Source organism: Anopheles merus, chromosome X, assembly GCF_017562075.2.
Source record: "Anopheles merus strain MAF chromosome X, AmerM5.1, whole genome shotgun sequence".
NCBI classification, from domain to species: domain Eukaryota; kingdom Metazoa; phylum Arthropoda; class Insecta; order Diptera; family Culicidae; genus Anopheles; species Anopheles merus.
In genome coordinates this window covers 18,973,908-18,988,596 of record NC_054081.1, presented here as the reverse complement: position 1 = coordinate 18,988,596, position 14,689 = coordinate 18,973,908, and the positions used below count along the sequence as shown (strand labels likewise).

Genomic DNA, 14,689 nt, shown 5'->3' with positions numbered 1-14,689 from the left:
GGGGAAAAGGGGGAAAACTCGGATAGCAGCAGTAGCGGGAGGCAATCGCAACACTTTACACAGGGATTAGTCAATGCGCGTTTTCCAGCACCCCCGCCATCCACCTGCTGTGTAGATGGAGGTTCGAAAATCGACTGTCAATTAGTTGTTAAGTTGTAGAAAGTGTGGGTGGGGAAGAGGGAGTGAGATGCGTGTGTGTGTGTGTGTACATAGATAATCCGCTTAAAAGCGTGACGACGGCGAACCAATCGTTTGTGGCAAGCCGGAACAGCTAGGAAGCAAATGTAATTTATGTATGAATGTATGTATGTATGTTAAACCCGCGAACAAGATAAATGGTGAATCGAAAAGTCGACAAAGAAAAGAAGAAATATAAGAAAACGAGAAAATAATACTAGCCAAACGAAACAGCACACGTGCGCGATTATTTATTTATTGATTTTGCCTGGATCGTTTTTGAGCATCAAAAGAAGTCCGAAAACGAGTCGCCGTCTTAGCGTCGCTTCGGTACCGGCATCCGGAAGCCTTTGCGCCGCGACTTGGCCTCAATGATCATGTTCGCCTGTCGCTTGAGGTAACTGCGGGACGGCACGTCGCCCTCGTCGTCCGACAGCACCACGGTCGTGCCCTGGCCGGGTGAGGTGGACGAGATCTGGGTGGTGGTGCGGCCCGCGATCAGGTTCATGTACACCGGCGGGTAGGCCGGTGGCTTTTCGCGATCCTCCGCCGGCGACGAGGTGGACAGCGCGCTGCTACTTCCGGTGGCCGATGCTGGTGCTGCCGACGACGCCGCTGCGGCTGCAACGCCCGGACCCGGCGACAGCTGCTGCAGTGCGGTCGGCGTGGCCGGCGCTGGAGTGATGGTCGACGTACCGGTCGGCGACACGGTAACCCCGGCCGGTACCGGTCGGTCCGTCTCACCCTCGTCTTCGGACAGGCCGCTGTCGGCGTCTGCCGTCAGCTGGCCGCTCGCGATCAGGCCGAGCTTGATGCGCTCCTCGAGCAGATTGCCCAGCTCCTCGACCGCCAGCTTCCCGGAGGTGATGTCCTTCAGCTCGGCCGGCTTCAGCGGCGTCCGGCGGCCGTACGGCGAGGCCGTGTCGAGGCTTTCCTCGATCTCGCGCAGCTTCAGCAGCAGCTCGATCAGCGCATCCTTGATCGTGTCAAACACGTTGCGCGTGTACTCAATCGCCTTGTCGCACTCTTCCCTCCGCTGCTTCTGCTCCTCGATCGAGTTCTTGATCTTTTCCAGCTCCTCCTGGTTGCTGCGGTTGAGACAAAGAGGATATGAAAAAAAAAGGATACACATTATGCCCCGGGGCGTACGGAAAACCGGCAAACACTTACACATCGCTGTCCTTCACGTCGGCAAACTTGAACGCGTCCAGCTGGGCCTTCATCAGCTCGCGCTGCGCCTCCAGCTGCTTCTTCTCGTTCTCCGTCACCGTCCGCAGGTACGTGAGGCGGGCGGACGCTTCCCGCTGGGCCAGGAACCGATCCACCACCTCGCCCGCCGCACTGACCCCGGTTGCCTGCATCAGCTTCTTGAACTTCTGCTCCATCTCGGAAGCGCCGTCCTTGTCGTGCAGGCTGCTCCCGTCGTCTCCGCCCTCGCCGCCCCGACCGTGCTCGCCCGAGCCGGACAGGATGCTCTCCTGGTGGATGAGTGTCTTGCCCGACGAGAAGATCTTCCGCTCCAGCCGCTCCAGCTCGAGCTTCCGCTCCTCCACCTGGCGGCGGAAGTCTTGTGCCTGTTTTTCCCGCGCCTTGTTCGAGTAGTGCGTCGTCTGCTCCTGCCGCTGCAGTATCGTCTTGGTGCTGTCCCGCATTTGGACCGCCTCCTTGTGCACCTCCTCGAGCTTGTTGATCTCTGCCTGCTGCTCGGTGATCGCCTGCTCCAGCTCCAACAGTGAGCTTTCGAACTTTTCCGCGTCGCGCATCAGCGAAGACTTGATGCCGCGGTACTTCTTCCGGATGTGCTCCGCCTCCATCCACTGCACCGTCGTGCGGTGGATCTCGTTCTCCAGCCGTGTGATCAGCTTCCGGTTCGCGTCCTCCTCGATCGTTTCGGGCGGGTTCGAGCCGTCGCACTTGGCGTCCCGGTAGCCGACCAGCGCCTGGTACTGCTCGACCAGCTGCTTGAAGTGGCGCTCCCGCTTCCGCATCCGGTCCTCGGCCACGTCCGTCTGCTTGTGCAGATCGATCACCTTGAGGTCGACGATGCGGAGCGCGTCCGCGACCGACTTGGCACCAGGCGGCAACGGTACGCGCCGCTTGATCTCCTGCACGTTCTTCTGCGCCTTGGCGCTGGTCGGGTTGTGCAGGTAGGACAGCTTGTTCGTGAGGTCCCGCACCTCCTTCCGCAGCTCGGCCATCCGGTCGTTCTGGGCCTTCTTCTTGTCGTTCCACTCCTCGGTGTACGCTTTCTTCTGGCCCTCGGCCAGCATCACCTTCTTCTTCAGCTCGCCGATGCGCTTGTTGGTGAGGGCGAGATTTTCTGCATTCAGGATCGGTTTCGGCGTCGACATGATGGGTCGCTTGGTGGATGAACACGCCCGCGATGATGGTCTACACACGACGGAACGACGGTTTGTGACGATGAAACCGTCGGCAGCTGGCCCCACTGCTCAGCCGATATCGATCCAACAGCTCAGGAGCTGTTCAGGGTCGTTTGCTACCTCTCGGTTGCCTAGGAAAGGTTCGCATGGTTACGGCTGTTGGGCGTGTTCATTTCTGGGCATTGAAAACGGAATGGAAATAACAACCAAACTTCAAATCCTTTCTCATCAACGCGTTTTGCAACGCGTCCCTAGAATTCCAACACCAAACTTCATCGCAACTTACAACTCAGCAGTCTTTTCAAACTGCTCGATTTCTGCTCGATTAAGCAGCAATGGTTCATTCTCCCGTTTTTAACGGCTCAGCGGATGAGAGTTCATTCTGTAGCACACAGAGTTTTCGGCTCTCTCTCGTTCTCTCTAGTTTGCTCTATTCATTTTACATCCATCTGGACATTTAACTGCGCCGGCCGTTCGGAGGGCTTAGGGTTAGCCCCTTACCCTCTTCCAAAAATAAGGTGCTGCCGATAGTATGACCCGCTTGGAAAACCTGTTATCCGCCACTACAAAAATGGATCTCGTCTCCGAGGCACAAAGCCTAGGCTAGTAGAGCAACTCGATTACCGCCCGTCTTGGCGTGCCGCGAAGCTGACTCTTGGTGCGCCTGGGCACGCGTTCATGTCCCGGGTTGTGGGTTATTATGCTCTGCATCGGTCGATCCCATTCTAAGTACGGATAAATGCCGATCTTGAGCTGGGAAAAGGGCCTTCAAGGGATTGTAATGTTCTGTTCATCTAGATTCTAAAACTACTGCACAACCAGCCCTCGAGCCCTATATAAATTCTCTCCAAGAAGGAACAACATTCGGTTGAAATTGCTGAGACGACGAGAATAACACAATCTCTTTGTCGCCTTGCTAAGATCCTCTCGTCAGCAGCTTCTTCGAGATTGTTGACTTTTTCTGACATTGAGTTTGGAAACAATATCAAACGCTGGCGGTGGTCCAGGTCTATTCGGATTTCGACCGTGTGGTTTTAATTACCAGTGGCTGGATTCGGTACAGAGCACAGGGGTCGGGAGGAATTTTGTTCCGCACGTAAATTGTAAACATGAAGTAAGCATCCGAGCACATTTGTGCTGACCGAATGAGTTCTGCCAATGGGTCCAGCACTGACTCCCCCCAGGCGCTGCAGTAAACATTCCCACATTGTTGTACGGGAACGAACATTCTAAAGATGCCAACCCAGGATGCTGGACGATTTCGTCGGTGGACCATCCGAAGTTGTTGATGGCCGACAACAATCTCAATCGTTAATGTAGCAGTTTGCGAACTCCAAAAGATGGCTGGCGTTGGTCTCAAGGTGTCTTCTCAATTTGCTGCAATTAAAATCTGGACCATTTTGATTCTCCTTCATCGGTAATTTTTCCCAAAATCGAAAGCGGTTTTCCGACAGGATTCGGTATTTCAAGATCCTCGAAGAGTGCAAAGCTTGCAAGGGAGAGTATGCCAGTAAATCCATCCCATTGCAACCATTGAAAAACTGCAGACATATATAACCCACCCCTATATCAAACGCACCACCTAAGCTGCCCAAAACGGACGAACGGACGGACATAACCTAGAAATGTAAAAAATGTATAGACCAAAAAGAATGGAATATCAAACAAGAAAACAACACAAGCTTGCTGTCGTGCTGTGTGCTACCACCACCGTTCGCACACTATTTCAACATGTAGCGCAGGGCAGAATGAGATAGACTTATCCATCAGCATCCGGAGCGCGAGGGAGCGGGGACGCAGAGCGCAACGATCGAGCTTGCGATGAGAGCAAAGCCAAAATGTTCATGCTCCAATATATTCGAGACTCGCACACACAAAACACGCACTGGAAAAAGGAAAAAAGAGCCTGTTTTTTTTGCTTTGGTTCTGTTGAGGCGCACGCGGTACCATGGCGAGACAATGCGCGAACGTGCGCCGTTCCGAAATGGGAGCGAGCGAGATGGAATGATTTCCCGTAGAATTTCGCTTGGTGGGTAGCAGGCTCAGGACGGAGAAGAAGAAAAAAAAAACTAAACCACCGCGGTTACTGCCATCGACCCCTAAAGGCGAACGACGAAAGGGGCTGCCGTTGAGTGCGCGCGCTGAAAGGAAGCGGCATTTAAGCGGGCACGGTCGAAAGAACGAACGAGACAAGCAGCCAGAGAGATTGTTTGCAAGGTGGTGTTGATGGTGGTAGTGGTGGTTGTGTCTCACTGCTCGATTTCGGTTACGGGTTTTCAGAAAATTGTGAAACCCTGCGGTATAGCGCACTCTACGCCATCATTCTGATTAGTCGTTTTGCTCTGGCTTGTGAGGTTGCTGTGTGCACGGGTGTGTGTATGTGTGTGCATGTAATGACGATTTATCGAGCGCTTTCTCGCTCGCACTGCAATCGTGCTCAGTCACTCTTGTTGGTACGCCAGCTCAGGTTTACGGGCCGTTTGATCCTGCACAAGCGAACATTTAAATAAAGCTTAAAATAAACCATGGTACTTTGCTGAAAGAAATAAAATAAAAAAGCATCACTCATTCATTATCAACTAGAGAAATAATGGAACGATGTGTATTTTTATTTTTTTTCTAATTCCTAGTTTCGAGCAGATTTTATCCACAGCTCGAAAAAGCCTCCACGGCTTGTGAAATTCCGGATTCGGTTCCAACGGATCCTGCCGCGTTCTCACTCTCTTTCCATCGCTCGCGCTCTCTCTTTCTCTCTCGCTGTCTCTCTTTCGCGCACTTGCTATGCGGCTGCTGCAGGGCAATTCGGTGGTCGTCGCCATCTTGAACCTGCGCGCAGTTCAAACACGCACACTTGTAGAAACAGAATCTGCGCACACGTCACACGCCGTGCGTAAGCAGCCTGCTAGCGAACGTGCGCTCTCTTTCGCATGCTCGCGCTCTTTCGCTTCGCAACAAGCGCGTCCGCTGTAGCGACGCGTTCGCTCAAGTGTGCGCGAGTGTGTGCGTCTGGTGTGTTTATCGGGAACAGTGGGATCACCGCGTACGGTACGCTGGCCATAGGGCAATACCAACACTCGAGCAAAATTCGAGCACAGTTCGAGTAGTTTGATTTGTACAGTTGAGGCGTGCGGACGTGCGTGTACGTCGTCCGTGTCGAGTGAACGAGCATACCTAGCAGCAGTACCAGAATTAGCACCAGCACCAAGGACTGAAAGCGAAGAGGTGCTGCCCGGGAGCGGTGGAACGTTGTACATCAATTACATGTAACATATTATTTACAATATCAATACTCGCCCTTCCCGTGCCCTTCTCCTCCGCAAGCAGAAAGCCGAGCAGCGAATGGGACGTTGCGTTGTGTGTTGTGTGTATTATTTTTCATGTGATCGTGCTATGAAACATCCGTCTAGGATGTGTCGGCAAGGATATACCAGCGAAAAATTGTCTTGCGAATGCGTGTGTGTGTGTGTGTATGTGTATGAAAATTTGAAACAAAACTTGACGCAGACACCGGCCCACTTCGTATGATCCTTTCGACAGCCACTGTCGGCAAAAGAAAAATAACGTCCGGCGTCGGCGGCATGCCGCGAAAGAAAGAAAAACTCGCATCTTCGATCAAATCACCAAATCCTGGGCTTTCACCGTGTTTTGTGCCGTGCTATTGTGTGTGTGTGTGCGCGTGAGTGATTGCTAATAAAATAATGCCATTGCTGGGAAAGGAAACCCGGAGAAGAAAACGGTGTCATAAAAGAGCTTAAGCAAGGAGAAGAGTAAGGAGAAAAAAGGAAGGAAATTTTACCACAAACACACATTTGAAAGCAGTGGCGGCGGCGGCAGCAGGCTCCAGCGCGCTCCACATTCCCTCAATCAACCCGAACATACACGAGCATATCGGCCTCCTAAAAATCGACAGTCAACCACAAACATCCGTACGAATAATGGAATTGAGTGCGCGTGGAGTGAATGGGGCCCTTTCGGCAAAATCCCTTATAATACCTGAAACGGAAAAGTGTCCAAGCATACCCCCTTCCCTCTCGATTAAAGTATTTGTCATCGGTGTGTTTTGCGTGTGTGCGTAATATCCTTGCGCGTGACCCGTATTCGTTTACGAAAAATGTGTAGTTTATTGTTTTTTTTTTTTAGTTCAAAAAGAGCGAAAAAGAGAGAGAGAGAGAGAGAGAGAGAGAGAGAGAGATTATTATTTTTGTTTTTTTTTTTTATGAGTATTCTTCTATTTATTTGTTTCTCTCTGCACTTTCTCTTCTCTTACTTAAATTTTTGCCTTTATATCACACTTTCAAGGTGTGCATTTGTGGGCTAGCTTAATGTAATTTAAAAAATGAATGTGAAAGCTTTTGCTGGCTGTGTTTGTATTTGTGCGAATGGGTGTGTTTGTGTGTGTGATCGTCATAGAAAAACATAAAGAAGGAGTAAAAAAACACAAACACACGCACACTCCTTCAATACAGTCACCATCCGGCTGGAAGGATGTGGTGCGCGTTTGCCTTCACCGCCAGGTGGCGCTGACAATAACCGTTGCAGCATAAGCACGATTGTTTCGAAGCGGTGCCAGAGAAACAGCGAGGCAATTGCACACTTACTTACATCAAAATGATCGGCTGCCACGAAACGCAGAGGAATAATTTTATGTTTGTTTCGCAAATTAATTACATTTGTGTTTTTACTTCATTCTTCTTTTTTTTTGCAAATCAAAACAGGAAATAAAGCGAATAAATTGAGATACAAAACAAACATACACAATATTGTGAAAGCAAATTAGATTTTTAGAAAAAAAGTGATTGATTTCCGTACTTCCCGTGTGTCTCCTGTGAGCGTATGTGCACGTGCGCATGTGTGCACGTTAGCCTGCTAGTGTGTGTGTGTGTGTGTGTGTGTTGTGGCGGGGGAGGGTTTGATCCGGCCCAGCGCAGTGCGCGTGTGTTTGGGCGAGCGCGGCGCAATGTTTAACCGACGCAGAAACGATCGCAGGATTAAACCGCTCGGTGGGTGTCGTTGGTGAAACGACGGGGTTTTAATTTTCGTGTGTATGAGAGAGAGAGAGAGAGCGAAAGAGAAAAAGTGTGCGTCTGCCCGATCAGCAGTATTCGAGGGAGTGCGAGGGAGCCCCCCCATCCCCCGCTTTTGGTGGAAAAAGGACTCTCCGTGGGGGTGTGCGCGCGTCCGTATTTGTGTCTTGCGCAAAGGGCGGCCGCATTTAGAGCAGGCCGTTCCCATTCCCAATCCCAGCGGTCAACTCCTCTCTCTCTGTGTCGCGAGTGTGCCGAGGGAGAGAGGGAAAAGCGCCCTAATCTAGATCCCATACCCTCCCTCCTGTGCCCGTTGCGACCCCGTGGAAAGCACAGTGTTGGACAGTGTCGCTTTGCTGCGGCGACGAACCCTGCGACCGAGCTCCACGTGTCAACCGTTCGGGCTTTCGCGTTTCGGCGGTAAGCGAGAAAAGAAAAGCGGAACAAACTACGACGGGCAACAAGAAACAGGAAGGCAGTGGCACTCACAGAACCCCCGTCCGCAATGGGGAGCTCTTCGCGAAGGATAATGGGCACCACGAGCGGCACCGTCCTGTTCGCCATCATCGTGCTGTGCGGTTCCATCGGTAGCGCCTCCGGTAAGTATGCGTTCGAGCTCGAACGAATTATTTGTTTTCCCGTTCTTTAAAATGCATTTGAAGGCATCGAAACGTAAGAATCCTGGCTAGGACACTCAATGGCACATGCAGCAAACGAAAACGACGAAGAAAAGGTTCGTCGTGTATGTGTGTGTGTGTCTTCTTCTGATCAAACCATCTGGGGTGAAATGCGGGCCCAGGTGTATCTTTGTGTTTTGCTGTCCCAGCACGCACGGAAATGGGAAAAAGGGTCGTCCGTTGTTCTTCCCTAGTAGTAGTGGTGGAATGTCCTGCGCCGTTCACTGTGTGTGTGTGCGTGTGTGTGTGTGCCCTTGTAAGCCCATATGTCCCTGGGTGCGTCTGTTGAGCAGTTGCTTCGTTGCCTGTAAAACCCTGGTAACGCACACGCAAACACACGGTGAGACGCTTAGATGTTTTTTTTCTTGTTTAATGAAAATCACTTCCGACTGCTGTAAACCATCGAAGGAAGATTCACACCGGCCTGGGCACGTCTGGGCACCAAAGCGGCTTAATTAAATGGCAAGGCGAAGCTTCTCGTCTTGTGCTGGGGCTAGCCTATCCAAGTAAGTGGATTTATTTTAAAGGTGCTTACTTTCCTCGAATGCTCATAATTTTAACACGGCACAGAAGCTGTTAGTTAGAAGCTCGAACAGAAATAAAAGAAAGAAATTAAAAAAAAAAACGAAAAAAACCTGAGCGATTATAAACACAGCCTGCCAAATTGTTGTGTTAAAAATCAATGTGCCACTTAGAAACTCACGCTGATATAAAAAAAAATGATAGAACGATTGTTGTTTTAGTCGCCATTCAATTAGCAAAACGACACTACCTGGTCATGAAATAGAACACATTCGTATGATTTTATTCGTATGTGGGTATGTTTGTGTATGTGTGTGTGAGAGAGAGGGAGAGAGAGAGAGAGAGAGAGAGAGAGAGAGAAAGAGAAAGAGAAAGAGGGAGGAAAAGAGAAAGAGGAAAGAGAAAGAGAAAGAGAAAGAGAGAAAGAGAAAGAGAAAGAGAAAGAAGAGAGAGAGAGAGAGAGAGGGAGAGAGAGAGAGAGAGAGAGAGAGAGAGAGAGAGAGAGAGAGAGAGAAAGACGGAGAATGTATACAATAAAGATGTTTGAAGCTTTACAAACGAATAAGCCGGTGCGGATGTTTTGAAAGCGTTTTTAATTAACTACATCCTGGTCACGGCACCAGCTACCGATCAGAATAGCAGTAAAATTAGGTAAAATTTGCAGCACCTCGCAATCGCAATTGATTTTGCCATCAATCGAGGGTTTTAAGATACTGGCCAGTTATTTTTCTATATGAAGTTTGACACTTATGGCGGCTAAATTCATGTCAACACTTCATGCCAAACCACACACAAAACTAGCCTCAGATTTTCAGCGTAGATTATTTCAACTTGAAAAATATGTAAATAAACGCCGATTCGTCGCAGGCCCAATAATGAAGGATTATGTTTTTTTCTGAACGATAAAGATTGTGTCAAGAAGGGAAAAACATTGTTTGAATAGATTTTTCCAGTTTAATAAAAGTACTACTATAACTCACTGCAAATAGAGAAAAGAAAACAAAACGATTTTCAAAACGCTTCTTTGTTTGTACACAAATGCTGAAATCCAACATGGCGGACCTGTCAAATGGATGCAACCCGGATGATGAGTACTGTTCCAATGACAGGCTGAAATTTCAGCTCGCTGGCTTCAAACAGAAACCGGTCCAGTGTAGAAATCCCTCGGCCGTATCCTAGTCACGGCACCAAACAGTGTGCTCAGTTTTGTTAGCGGTAGTGGCTGTACCTTCAATGCGTTCTTAAAATCCTATTTAATGCCAAAAACTGTATTGCCTTAATTGGTGTGGGCCAAGTGCCACCATGAATCCTTTATGATGCAAACGTTCCATTTGCACCGTGCGCTTTTCTTTCTACTGCGCATGCAAACTTGCTAATTGATCACACCGAAAAAAAACAACAACAAAAAAAAAAACAATTCCCTTCAAGCACCGTTTGCTCGGAATGTATTTTAACCCTTCGCTTGATTTGCTCGCGTTTCGCCCCGCAGTGGGGGTGAAGTGTGCGCTGAGAGGGCCGACGCCCTTGCGAGAAAATCCCTGGCGACCGGAATGTGTGTATAGCATACACCAACCCTTGCCCCGTAGTGCCCGTAGCGGTACTGCTGCGCAAAGTTTGAAGCGAGCGAGGCTCACTTTGCTTATGAGACCCTTTTTTTATTCGCTCGCCTGCCCGCGCACTGACTATATTTTTTCTCAGACCGCGCACAACCGGGCGGGTTGGTGGTCCGTACGTAGAGTTTGGGGATTGGCGGTGGCGGCGGCGGAACCGAAAACAGGTTTTCTCGCTTGATTGTCCACTTCAAGCCGCCCCATCGTCGTTGTCGTCGTCGTCGTCATCGTCATCAGCCTCCTTCTTGTGCCGTCGTTTATGTCTTTGCCCCTTCCTATTGCGCCGTCTTCGCGGTATCCTGAGCTCGCGGCCACACGATGGTTCCACACACACACACACACACACACACACACACACACACACACACACACACACACGCACAAACATACTCATACACATACAAACAATCTAGATGGACAGTGAATGGGGATACATGTTCCCTTTCCCTTTCACCCTAAACCTCCCCTCCCCGAGCTGAACCCATCCAGTTTTGTCACACACAGAGCAAGCAGCACAGACACAAGCAGAAACGGTACAAGAAATCCGGACGACACGAATCAACTATTGGCGTGATATGCTGCAGTTCTTTTTTCTTCGCTTCTATCCTTCTCTGTTGCTCTTAACTTATACGCTTGATATGTATAGGAGTGTGTGTGTGTATGTGTGTGTGTGTGTGTGTGGTGTGTGTGTGGTGTGTGTGTGTGTGTGTGTGTGTGTGTGTGTGTGTGTTATTGGATGCTTTTTTGTGTTGTGTGGTAAAAACTCTTCAAGTACGTACGGTTGTATCCACCATTCCACCAGTTTGCGCCTGCCACAGAGAAACACACACTCGAAAGCACAATAGCCCCAACCGCAGACTCCCGGACACTCGGTTTTCGGTTTAAGTGTTTCGGATGGACTCGAGCCCAGCACACAGAAAAAAGGGAAGGGCACCCGTTTAGCTTAGCAACCGGGTTTGGTGTATGTGTGTTTGTGTGTGTGGTTGGAGATGGAGCACACAATTAGTTTTACGTAAATTTTATTTGAGCAGAGTTACACAAAAAAGAAAAGTATCTAAAGCCATGAATCTGCTTCAATCTGAACTTACTAATCAATAAATAATATTATTAATCAATTGATCACGTATATATTATTCTATTTGTATACATCCTTTTATGATTTTACCAAAGAAAAAAAAAACACGCATTGTAATAATTCAATAACGAAAAACCAATAGATTTCAATGCTTCGAAGGAAACAAACCCTCTCACACACTTTAATGTATCTGTGTATGCCAATGTGTGCACTTTTCTCGGACTCGCTCAGGGATATGCAGATACGGCGAGTGGGGCGAGATTGAGCACAAAATTTCCCATTCGCTCGGCCAAAACCATTCCCTTTTCTCCTCCCCTCCTGTCGTCTCCGATAGTCATTCCGTTTCTTTTGCTGCTGGTCGTCACGATCTCCCTTTGTGCGTGTGTGTGTGTGTGTGTGTGTGTGTGTGTTGGGGTGATCGCGCGACCGCAGTAAAAGTCAAATGAGAAATAAAGTTAAATATGTAGGTCGCCCTTTTGGCGTGGTGTGTAGTGGGCCCTGGCGTGTCGCGCTCGTCTGCTTGTGGCTGTTGCTTTGGCGAGTGGTGATGCTTTGCATGTTAAAGTTTGCTCTGTCTATTTTTTTGTTTGGTTGTAGCTGTTCCCGTGTGTATGTGTGGATGACTGAACGAAACAAAAAAAAAAAATAATATGAAAAATAAAAATGCGTTTAGTAGCTGTTAATTCCGGTGCAAGCGACGAACCGAGCCAAAAATCCGTATCAAAGGAATTATGCTAGTCTAAAGCAGTGTAGCAAACGAACGAGGAAAAAGTAGAAGGGCTTTGGAGAAAGAATGGAGCGTGAAGAGGAAGAGGACAGCAAAAAGTAACAAAAAAATTACCATTCCTCTCGAGCGAGATGATCTGAATTATGCTTTATTTGCTGGTGTTCATCTCCTACACACAGGTCACACCGCCCACCTTCTTATGCAGCACAAGCACTTCACCAATCATGCGCCTATATGTGTGCGGTTTTTTTCCTTCAGCTCTGCCTTTTGCACGGCACAGCGAGAGTAGGAGATTCTGTGAAAACAGCAAATATCGAGTGCAACGTTGGGACTCAAGCTTCACCTCCTCTTCCTGGTTTGTATGTGTGTGTGTGTGTTTGTGTGGCTGTCCGTATGTCTATAAGCTTCGAAATTTGAGCCTATGCATACATTAGCATAAATCTGCAATAAAGCAGTGTGCCCCGGCGCGACGTGATCAGGCGCGCGCGCAGCAAGCAAAATTAAAAGAAAAAAAATGGAGAACCATTTCCGAAACACCAACCCGAAGGGAAGGGAGACCGGGACCGATTTCTGATGATGAATATTGTTTCCGCCAGCGGGCCCCGGGTTTTGACATTTTCTCGGGGCTCTGCCCACGCACACGGTGTTATAGTTTATTTTTCTTTTTTTTTAAAGTGTTCTTCTTGACGAGTTTATCGAGGCGTTTTTAAAATTCAGCTCATCCCTTCAGCGCCAACCGAGCGATGGGCAGTGGAGCAGCGTTGTTTTACACGGCTTATTTTAATATGTTTTACTGCAACACCCCGTTTGCCCGGTTCCGGTGGGTTCGTCGCTTGGTGCGGCGCGCAAGTCTTACGTTTGCCCATCGTCTCTATACGGCGGAGAACAGACCGCGCTGCGTATGGGAAATTGAATACAGTGTACGCATGCGTGCCGATGCTTGTATGTGTGGCGTACTGCCATGGCTGAACGTTAAAGCGACAACAAAACCAAAAGAGATCCTCGCAAAATCACTGCCACTACCTGCTTTGGGTCTACACTGTGTGTGTTTTTTTGTTTGTTTGTTTGTGCTTCCTTTTCCCTTTTTCCTGCACGCTCCTGCACACGATGCACCTGGCACCTTCGCCCCCTAGCCGATGCGGGCGATTGTACGTCTGTTTGCGAAATCCGATCTCCGGTTTGACCGAAAATCTCAAACCTTCGATCCGTCCGATCCACATGGATGGGTTTTTGGGCAGAATTTGATCCAGTTCCCGAAAGGGGACCTTCGGACAGAAAAAAAAAATGCTTTTACTAGCTCTGTTCTCCGATCCCTGCAAACTGTGGCAACGAACGCCTCAAGACGCTCATTATTTCCATCTGTAAATCCTGCTCTCGGGAGTGTGTACTCTCTGTTAGGTTGCGGTGCTTTCAGCATGCCGCAAAATCGGTCGACGGTTTTCTTTTCGCCCACTAGTTGCTGCTGTGCGGTGAGTTTGTCTTGCTCCTTTTTCCTGTACGCTGCCTACGTAGAAGTCGAGAGCGAATGAGGGCGAAAATAGTTTGCAGGAATGGTGGAAAAGAGGGAAACATTTCAGGCAAGGTGGTGGGCGCACAGTGACGGATTAAAATCTCCTTTTACCGTGGGCGTTGGTTTTGGCAGTGGGCAGTGTTGATAATGTGGAGAGAGAGAGAGAAAGAGAGAGCGAAAGACTTCTCGGTTGTTCGCAAACTCTCGATTATCGCACTATAGTTGAGGACAGCGGCGGGCGTGTGTAAATATGTGTATGGAAATGGAAAAGCAAACGAAGGAAGGAAGAGAGAACGATAGCGCAAAAGGGCTGACTCTAACTTTATGGGAAGTAAGATTTCCAGCACCATTACAACAACAACAAAAAAAAAACCAAAACCAGTCGATGAAAAGTTTCAATCCCCAGAAGGGAATTCTTCCCTGTCTACGACTTTTCAATGCCCGAGCTCCTTGGGCTCGTCCGTTTGTAATACTTTTCCCTTCTATGTGGTTTCTCTATCTGCCTTTTTTCCTATGCTTATTTTGTGATGCGTTATTTTTGCTTCTGTGCTGTGTCTTCGGTGTTGGAATATTCGATATCGTTTTTATTCCATTTCGTGCTCATTACCTGTTCCCTCTCTTTCTCTCTATCCTTACCGTTTGTTTTTGTGCCGCTTTTATTAGTTCTTTCTATTTCCACTTCTTCTCTCGCCTTGCTTGTGTTACCTTTTTTCCTTTTTTTTCTTCCATGCTATTTTAGCTTGGTTTTATTGTTAACGTTACGTTTGTTCCCGGTTGCCTTGTGTATTCTCGTGCTCGTGTCTTGTGTTGAGATTTGTTTCGATCGAGCACCACGGGTGCACCTTGACCGGTGCTTGCCCCAGTATCTTGCGCGGCATCGCTCACTTGTAGGAGTTCATTTTGCCTACGAGTTTGGTTGGTCGGGCTGTTTCGATCACCAGAACAGAACGAGAAAAGAAAAACGAGGCATGAATAGAATTATTAAA

General features: G+C 48.8%; 1 protein-coding gene and 1 long non-coding RNA gene across 3 annotated transcripts; one reads left to right on the top strand and one right to left on the bottom strand.

Annotated features, from left to right (window-relative positions):
• Positions 1 to 426: 426 nt before the first annotated feature.
• LOC121595686 (outer dynein arm-docking complex subunit 3) lies at positions 427 to 11,234 on the bottom strand. 2 transcript variants are annotated; one of them, XM_041919860.1, is made up of 3 exons: positions 11,171 to 11,234; positions 1,348 to 2,733; positions 427 to 1,265 (listed from the first exon to the last, which is right to left on the bottom strand). In XM_041919860.1, the coding sequence occupies exons 2-3, from the start codon at positions 2,526 to 2,528 to the stop codon at positions 494 to 496; spliced, it is 1,953 nt and encodes a 650-aa protein (XP_041775794.1). In that variant the 5' UTR covers positions 2,529 to 2,733; positions 11,171 to 11,234; the 3' UTR covers positions 427 to 493. The 2 variants fall into 2 exon arrangements, with proteins under 2 accessions (XP_041775794.1, XP_041775786.1); XM_041919852.1 differs by lacking the exon at positions 11,171 to 11,234 and having other exon boundaries at positions 1,348 to 2,997.
• Positions 5,618 to 7,680, top strand: LOC121595697. The gene is made up of 2 exons (XR_006005202.1): positions 5,618 to 5,821; positions 7,274 to 7,680. It is a non-coding gene; the product is annotated as an uncharacterized LOC121595697 (long non-coding RNA).
• Positions 11,235 to 14,689: the final 3,455 nt, after the last annotated feature.

Excerpts from the sequence above, each read along its gene's own strand:
- LOC121595686 (XM_041919860.1), bottom strand. The coding sequence starts at position 2,528 with ATGTCGACGCCGAAACCGATCCTGAATGCAGAAAATCTCGCCCTCACC. Across the intron at positions 1,266-1,347 it reads GACGTGAAGGACAGCGATGT|CAACCAGGAGGAGCTGGAAA; the intron begins GTAAGTGTTTGC and ends TCTCAACCGCAG.